At 38.4% G+C, this 9466-nt stretch overlaps 1 protein-coding gene across 2 annotated transcripts; it reads left to right on the top strand.

The window, feature by feature from the left end:
• Positions 1–513: 513 nt before the first annotated feature.
• LOC131662291 (cytochrome P450 71D9-like) lies at positions 514–3057 on the top strand. Of its 2 annotated transcripts, none has more exons than XM_058932031.1 (3): positions 514–1443; positions 1537–2097; positions 2813–3057. In XM_058932031.1, exons 1-3 carry the CDS (start codon positions 541–543, stop codon positions 2909–2911), a joined length of 1563 nt encoding a protein of 520 aa, XP_058788014.1. In that variant the 5' UTR covers positions 514–540; the 3' UTR covers positions 2912–3057. The 2 variants fall into 2 exon arrangements, with proteins under 2 accessions (XP_058788014.1, XP_058788015.1); XM_058932032.1 differs by lacking the exon at positions 2813–3057 and adding an exon at positions 2309–2688 and having other exon boundaries at positions 515–1443.
• Positions 3058–9466: the final 6409 nt, after the last annotated feature.

The raw sequence follows: 9466 nt of genomic DNA, 5'->3' as shown, positions 1-9466 counted from the left end.
AAGATAATTGTATGTACATTCCTTGGTGACAAAGAAGAATAAGCTAAGGGAACACATTTTGAGAAATATTGAGCCAGCCATTGCAATGTTGTTGTGTCATTTTGACTGGAAGCTTCCCAATGGAATCAAAAGTGAAGAATTGGACATGACAGGACTGAGGAATTTGGATGCACAATTAGAAGAAAAGATGATCTTTTATTGCTACCTCTTGCTTTTCACTTTTTGTTACAGTCAAAGAAGGCTACTCAGGAATAAAATTGTGGAAAACTTACTAATGTTGTAAGCCATGACACATATTTGGACAAAATTTGTGGAAGTGTGAGCCTTGAAGAGGATTAACAACTTGGCGTAGAAAATATAATGGCAAAAAGACAAATCTCAACTTGCTCAAAACATTATCGAAATAAAAGGTTATGATTGGCTATCAAAATAAATAAACCATTGGTTACAGCATATATTATAAAAATTGAAAAATACACTAGCCATAGAATCTCCCTATATATACACTAACTGGTTGGATATGACTCAAGTTTATTTGCCATGGCTCTTTTATTCCTCTACTCTGCATATCTTTTCTCCTTTGTCCTCTTAACTATTATGGTTCAGAAGATGAGAAAGAAGAAAAGTTACTCAACTAATAACATACCACCAGGACCTAAAAAGCTACCTATTATAGGAAATATACACAATCTGTTAAGCTCTCAACCCCATCGAAGATTAAGAGATTTGGCCAAAAATTATGGACCTGTGATGCATCTTCAACTTGGAGAGGTTTCTACAATTGTCATTTCGTCGCCCGAGTTTGCCAAAGAGGTAATGAAAACTCATGATATTAACTTTGCAACAAGGCCTCAAATCCTAGCTTCAGAAATAATGTCTTACAATTCAACAAATATAGCTTTTGCTCCTTATGGTAGTTATTGGAGACAGTTGCGAAAAATATGCACATCGGAACTTTTGAGCCTAAAAAGAGTAAACTCGTATCAATCAATTAGAGATGACGTGCTTTCAGATCTTGTCAAATGGATTGCTTCACATAATGGATCTCCAATCAATCTAACTGAAGCTGTAATCTCTTCGATATTTACTATTGTTTCGAGGGCCGCCTTTGGCAGTAAATGCAAAGACCAAGAAGAATTTATATTTGTGGTAAAAGAAGCAATCAAGGTTGCAGGAGGTTTTGACTTGGGAGATTTATTTCCTTCTGCTAAATGGATACAACGTGTTACTGGTTTGAGGCCTAAGCTTGAGAGGTATCATCGACAAACTGATCAGATTTTTGAAAACATTATCAACGATCATAAAGGAGAAAAGTACAGAAAATCCAAAGACTATCAAGGCGATGATGTAGAAGAAGATCTGGTAGACGTTCTCTTAAAATATGAGGATGGGAGCAACAAGGATTTTTCCTTAACAAAAAACAACATCAAGGCTATAATCCTAGTAAGTGAATATTTAAAACATGCTGACATCATATATTTCCATATGAAATCTTTGTAGCTTTGTAATATTTCCTAATTGATAGCTACTTTTCAGGACATTTTCGGTGCTGGAGGCGAGACATCAGCAAGCACCATAGATTGGGCAATGGCAGAAATGATAAGGGATCCAAGAATAATGAAGAAAGCACGAGATGAGGTGAGAGAGGTTTTCAAAATTAAAGGAAGGGTTGATGAAAATTGCCTCAATGAACTCAACTATTTGAAATCAGTAGTGAAAGAAACATTAAGGCTACACCCTCCAGCACCTCTTCTGCTACCAAGAGAATGTGGTGAAGCCTGTGAGATAAACGGCTTTCACATACCGATTAAAACTAAGGTGATAATCAATGCTTGGGCAATTGCAAGAGATCCAAACTATTGGACTGAGCCAGAGAGGTTTTATCCAGAGAGATTCATTGACAGCGCTATTGACTATAAAGGGAGTAATTTTGAGTACATTCCATTTGGTTCTGGAAGAAGAATATGCCCAGGGAGCACATTTGGTTTGAGAAATGTTGACCTTACTCTTGCAATGTTGTTGTATCATTTTGACTGGAAGCTTCCGAGTGGAATCAAAAGTGATGAATTGAACATGACAGAGCAATTTGGAGTCACGGTGAGAAGAAAAGATGATCTTTTATTGTTACCTTCTGTTTATCATCCTCTGCATGTCACATGAGATTCACAAGAAGAAATTGATACTTTTTATAAAATACTACTCTTTAATTTGATTTCTATTTCATAGAGCATAAATGTGATTTCACCATATCATGTATCAAACATATCTTATTTGACAGCAGTTATAAACATGATATTTTGAATAATAGCTTTAAATGGAGTACCAAAGAGATCCCAAATCTTAGATACGAAATTTACGGTGAAGAATAGCCAATGGAGTACCGAAGAGATTCCAAATCTTAGATACGAAATTTACGGTGAAGAATAGCTTTGACATTTTGAATTTCCATGAGATTATTACCCGTTAAAACTAGTTCGTTGACATAATGATAGGAGGTGCAATTAGATATTTTAATTAGTAATATAATGTTAGTTGTTATTTTATTTTGAATGTTTGGTTGAATTGGGCTTTTAGTAGTGTTTGAGCCTTTAAATTTATTATTATTAGAAGTACTATATATTGTAGTCTCATTGAGACATTAAGTATCAAGAATCAAATGAAAAAGTCTTTTATTTTCATTTATTTTATTTAGTCAATTTTAATGTTCTTCCCCTTTTAGTGTACAAAACCCTAATTCATAGTTTTGGTAGGATAGCTTCCTATCAATTGGTGCTTTCATTTTCGATCTCACTTCCGCTTGAATTCATGACAGTATTATTGTTTGACGGGAAAGAAGATGCATATTGGTGGATCCTTTGTTTTGAGAAATTTTTCAAGGAGCATGAAACACCCGAGTCATGGAAGGTTTTGAAAGCTGTTGGAGCATTGCGAGGTTCTGCTCTCGAATGGTGGATATGATGGTCTCGTATTCATCGCCGATCTATTTGGGATACATTTACAACAGCACTATTATGGCACTTCAAACCAGAATGGCAACACCTTTTACCGATAATTGATGAGGAAATGGAATCAACGGAGTCCATGGATCCAACATTTGAAACTGTTGAAGAGGACGTAGAAGAATCATCATCATCAAATATGTATGATGAGGGAGAGGAACCTGCTGAAACTTCAAAATCTCAGACGAAAAAGACAACTGCGACTGTTTCCGAACAACATTATTTTCCTCCTTCCAATTCAATCTCAGATTTCGAAGTGGAAATGAAATTGGTGCCGTTTGGGAAATATAATGATAATGAAGATGATATGGATCTAGATTCACATACTCTTGTTCCTTTGATTTCCATCGTTGATAACGGTCCTATTGACTATAATGATATCTCACTCAAAAAGGGTAAAACGAGAAAGATTTCTTCAGTAGTGACCAAGCCCAAGGATTTTCACCTCTCCATCGATCAAATTTTGGCTGCCGCTCCGCTTCCAGAACCACCAGATCTAAATAGTTTGTTATTAATTGATGATGATGTGAGTGGTGAAGTTGTTCCTAAGGTGAAGAAACAATCTGTGAAAAATGTGAAAAATGAGAAGCAGAAGAAGAAGTATCTGTTAAAGAAGAAGAGAAAGAAGGCTAAAGTTGCTGAGCGTATGGGACTTTTACGCAAGGGGTTTCTCCGTGTGCAATCAATTCAACCACGACCGTCTCCACTTCCAAAGCCACCAGATTCAATCACGGTACCAGTCTCGCTGCGGCCACTTCAATTAACTCAGCATCTGTTTGTTGAAATGCCAGATCAAAATGCTGCTAAAATCTTCGCCGCCGATTGGAGAGGTTTGCATTGTTATCAAGATTGTTACCATGCTCATCAACGCCTTACCATTGTTGACCCTACTTCCGGAGATCAACCACCTTACAACGAAGAAAAAACCGTAATTGTCAGTGTGAATGGAGGGATCTACAACCACAAGAAGTTGAAATAGAATATGATTCATTACGATGCAATCGATCGAATCCTTCTCCGCTTCCACAAACTCTCCTATCATAACGATGACGACGAACCAACACAAACCCTACCGCCACATCAAATTTTGCACCAACAATGGTTTCGATCTGATGATTTTTTTTTCCATCGGTGAACCAAGTTCATCAACAACAACAACAAGAGAAAGTATTGAAGAAGAAAAGGAAGATAAACGAAGTAATGGCAGCGTGTTTGGTGAAAGAAGAAATTTCTCCTGCTGTGATTGCTAGAAGTTCTATTGTGCTTAAGCCTCCAACTCAGGGAGCCGTTGCTACTTTCCACATGGTTCATTGCTTTCACTTAGTTGGTTTTCCCAAAAGCCTAATCAGTTATGTTATTGGAAAATGCTCGCAAATTAGAGACTTTCTTACAATGCATACTGGAGTTAACTGTATAAGCTTCAATGGTGGAGGTTTGTCTGTTTACCAAAAGGATTTTGAGAAGCATTTTCTTGAAGTTTCTGCAACTTTTTATTTTTGTGAGTCCCATAAATTCATTGAATCATGTGATTGTGGGGATTATTTGAGAACCGCATGTGATTTCACTGCCTATGATTTAGACAATTGGAAGGGTGTTAATCGCTTTTACTTTGATGCTAAAGTGAGTTTGCAAGATTTAGCGAACATGTATCAGCCTCCATTTCGTATTTACGTTGAGCAAGGGCGAACTCGTGGGATAAAGTGTTCTTATAACCGTGTAAATGGTGTTCCAAGTTGTGCTGATTACAATCTCTTAACTAAAATTGTTAGAAAACAATGGGAATGTAGAAGGGCCAGAGTATTCGTTGAAGTTGCAGCACTAGTTTTAGCTAAGTTTCGGGTCAATTTGTTTTGGGCCTGGGTCGTATGTTTGACCCAGTTGGATTGTAAAACGGGTTGTGGTTTTGACTTAGGTTAGGCAGCCGCGGTTACTGTTCATACGGTCACTATTCACGAAATTCTTGAAGCTTGTACGAATTGATCCATGGCGAACTAATCACTTTTGGTTGATCTACCGAATTCAGGTTCCGAAACTATGAGATTATTATAAGTTTTGCAATAAAATTCCTTTTCCTTCAATAATATATTTTGTTTATCTTTTGCTTAATTTGATATTCGTAATATATGTTGTTTGGTTCGATTGAATTATGTTTTTCAACTTATCTGCGTGTTTATCGTATGCTTAATCGTTAACCCGCTCATCGCTTAACCGAATGCTTAATTCGGAAAACGCAAAACATAATTCGTATAATATTGTTACGCTTGTTGATTATATTTTAATCGAACGGGAAAGGAATCCGCTTAGGATAGTGAGATTTTAATAATCGATGATTGGTAGGAACTGAATCGGTAGATTGACTTGTTTCCGTAATCACTTATTTCAAAACAGCTTATTTTCAGAATCACTTATTTTAAGCACTTTTTCTGTAATTCGACCACCAAACCAACCCCCCCCCCCAATTTCGATTTCAGTTAGTAATAACTAAGAGTCATTGAGAGACGATATTCGAGTTACCTTACCGTCGTACTACAGTTTTGCAGTTAACTCGTTTTTGACCCGCGCGCGACAGCGGATCAAATTGGCGCCGTTGCCGGGGATTCTTGTGAATATTAACTGATATTAGAGTCTTAGGTGTAGTGTTTGTGCGTTTTGGCCATAGGTTCCTCGCGGTTTCGGCCATAACGCCTCTAGAGTAAAAAAAATCGGTTTTTGGGAAAATTTCACCGTTTCGAAAATCTGTCCCGACAGTTAGGTGTGAAAAAATTCCCCGATCAAAAGTCACCTACTCCAAAGTAGTTATGTGACAAATTTTTCAAATCGCGAAAAAAGCCTTTTTACTATTTTTAATGATTTATTTTCTGTTTTCATAGAGTCGAAAAATTCCGAAAAAAATATCAAAATTTTATTTTTACGTCATTAGATTATTTTCGGTGTCAGTTTATTTTTTTGAATTGTTTTTAATCGATTTGCTTCATTGTGTTGTTTTAGGGACATAGTTGGCATTTTCACGATTGTTGCTGCATTGCTGTGCACTAGTCCTGGCTACTAGGTCTTCATGTCCTGAACTTGTTGATTTTGATCCTGAAGTAGAGAGAACCTTGCACACACTTCGTAGAGCAGGCCAGGCTAGCAATAGTTCACCTTCACCGACCATAGCTGAGTCTGATTCTGAGTCTGACTATTTGCATAATTTGTTTGATTCAGATTCTGAATTTGCTTTTGAAATGGCTGAAAATAGAACTCTAAGGCAACTTGCAGCCCCTGATGTGAATTATAATGACTTGTGTATTGAATATGATGTTGTTGTTGTTCCTTTTGAATTAAAATCGGGTTTAATACACTTGTTGCCAAAGTTTAATGGTCTTGCAGGTGAGGATCCACACAAACATTTGAAGGAATTCTAGGTGGTGTGTTCTACACCAATGAAGCCTGAAGGGATCACTGAAGATCATATCAAACTTCGTGCTTTTCCTTTTTCTTTGCAGGGTGCAGCGAAGGACTGGATATATGATCTCGAACCGAATTCAATCACAAGCTGGAATGCTCTGAAGAGAGTGTTCTTGGAGCGATATTTTCCTGCATCTAGAGCTGCTTCAATCCGAAAAGATATTTGTGGTATTAGACAAGATAACGAGTCATTGGCTGAGTACTGGGATAGGTTCAAGAAGTTGGTTTCAAGCTGTCCTCAACATCAGATCACCGAGCAACTTCTCATTCAGTACTTTTATGAGGGGTTGTTACCTATGGATAGAAACATTCTTGATGCTGCTAGTGGTGGAGCACTTGTTGACAAAACTCCAGCTGCTGCCAGGGCCCTCATTGAAAATATGTCCTTAAATTCCCAGCAGTTCACCACTCGAACCAATTCTGTCCAAACCAAGGGTGTACATCAAATTCAAGGTTCCTCGAACAGAGCTTTAGAAACCAGACTTGATGAGCTGACCGCTTTAGTCAAACAACTTGCAGTAGCGAAACCTCAAACAGCAACTGTATGTGGCATTTGTACAGCTCATGATCATCCCACTGATACTTGTCCTCTTCTGAAAGATGATACTGTTACCGAGCTGCCTCAAGCTTATGCAGCCAACCTTTACAACCAGAACAGGTACAACAACACCCCTGACTTGTCCACCAACAAATATCACCCCAATTGGAGGAATCACCCCAACCTTCGATATGGAAATCAGCAGCCCTCACAACAACAGCTCACCGTTCCATTACCCCAGCCACATCACACCCCTCCAGCTACTACTTCCGGACCATCCTTGGAAGATCTTGTTAAACAAATGGCCGTGAACAACCTTCAGTTTCAACAAAGAACCGACACTAGCATTCAGACCTTGACCACACAGATGGGACAACTTGCTACTCAAATAAATAATATGCAAGCTCAAGGTTCGAACCAACTTCCAGCACAAACTGTTGTCAATCCGAATGGTAATGCTAATGTGAGCGCTATTTCTTTGAGATCCGGAAAGGTTACAGAACCAGCCCCTGAAAAAAATAAAAAAATCATTGAGGTAACTTCTGAACTTTCTTCTTCTGAACCTCCTCCAGCCGAGCTTTCTTCTCCTTCTTCTGTTATGGTCGGAACTGAAAAAAATAAAGAAAAGGAGTATGTGCCACCAGTTCCTTTCCCACATAGAGTTCTGAAAAATAAAAGAATTGAGGAAGGAGACAAAGAAAAAGAAATTTTGGATATGTTCAGAAAAGTAGCGGTAAACATTCCGCTTCTTGATGTGATTAAGCAAGTTCCAAGGTATGCAAAGTTTCTGAAGGATCTGTGTACAAACAAGAGAAAAGTAAAAGGAAGTGACAGAGTCAACTTGGGAAGAAGCATCTCTGCTTTCATTCAGCCCGAACAAAGTGTTTCGGCCATCTCTCAGGTCTTGCCACAAAAGTGCAAGGACCCGGGAACTTTTACTATTCCTTGTACCATCGGGGATAAGAAATTTGATAATTGTTTGCTTGATTTAGGAGCGGGCATTAATGTTATGCCTACTTATATTTATAATAACCTTTGCCTTGGTCCCATGCAGCATACAGGTTTAATCGTTCAACTGGCGAACAGGAGCAATGCACGTCCCACCAGCATAGTGGAAGACGTCCTCGTTCAAGTTAACGATTTAACTTTTCCTGCAGATTTTTACATCCTGGACATGGAAGGAGAAACTAAGTCAAGCAGAGCTCCCATTATCTTAGGCAGACCGTTCATGAAAACGGCGAAGACCAAAGTTGATGTTGATGATGGAACCATGTCCATGGAATTTGGTGACATCGTCGCAAAATTTAATATCTTCGATGCCATGAAACACCCTGTGGAGGAGCATTCGGTTTTTAACATTGAGTTGATTTCTGAATTAGTTGATGAGAGTTGTTCTGAATTATTTGCACTTGATTTTCCATCTCTCTCTGATTTTGATGATAATTATTCATGTCCTGACTGCACTGACACTAACGTTTGTGTCCTTTGTGCTGAGATTGATGCTTCCTTGCAGCCTGATACATTTCCTACAAGTGAAGTTGTTACCGATGAGGCTATTTTTGCCGTCGATGCTCTTGACATCCCGGCTGCCCCAAGCCTTCCATCCATCGAGCAGCCCCCGTCCTTAGAGCTAAAAGAGCTCCCTGGGAACCTGAAATATGCTTACTTGGAGCATAATGAAAAACTTCCTGTTATTATCTCTTCTAACCTTGATTTCAATCAAGAAGACAGACTTTTGTTGGTATTGAAGAGGCACAAGAAAGCAATCGGGTGGACATTAGCCGACCTTCCAGGAATTAGTCCTTCGATGTGCATGCACAGGATTTTACTTGAGGATGGAGCGAAAACAGTAAGGCAGCCCCAAAGGAGGCTTAATCCTTTGATTCTTGATGTTGTAAATAAATAGGTAACAAACTCTTGCAAGCAGGTATCATTTATCCTATCTCTGACAGTAAGTGGGTAAGTCCAGTGCAGGTTGTACCTAAGAAATCTGGACTCACAGTGGTAAAAAATGAAAAGAATGAACTTGTTCCCACTAGAGTCCAGAACAGCTGGAGAGTTTGTATTGATTACAGGAGACTGAACCAGGCTACTAGAAAGGATCACTTTCCTTTGCCGTTCATTGACCAGATGCTTGAACGGCTAGCTGGTAAATCACATTATTGTTTTCTTGATGGTTTTTCAGGTTACTTTCATATTCATATTGCACCTGAAGATCAAGAAAAGACCACTTTCACGTGCCCATTCGGTACATTTGCTTACAGGAAGATGCCTTTTGGCCTTTGCAATGCTCCTGGCACTTTTCAACGATGCATGATGAGTATTTTCTCTGATTTTATTGAAAATTGCATGGAAGTGTTTATGGATGAATTTACTGTCTATGGTTCTTCTTTTGATGCATGCTTGAACAGTTTAAGCTTAATTTTAGAAAGATGCATCGAGACTAACCTTGTGTTGAATTATGAAAAGTGTCATTTTATGG

Source organism: Vicia villosa, linkage group LG3 (genome assembly GCF_029867415.1).
Source record: "Vicia villosa cultivar HV-30 ecotype Madison, WI linkage group LG3, Vvil1.0, whole genome shotgun sequence".
In the NCBI taxonomy this organism is placed as follows: Eukaryota; Viridiplantae; Streptophyta; class Magnoliopsida; order Fabales; family Fabaceae; genus Vicia; species Vicia villosa.
This window is presented reverse-complemented; position numbering and strand designations above follow the sequence as displayed.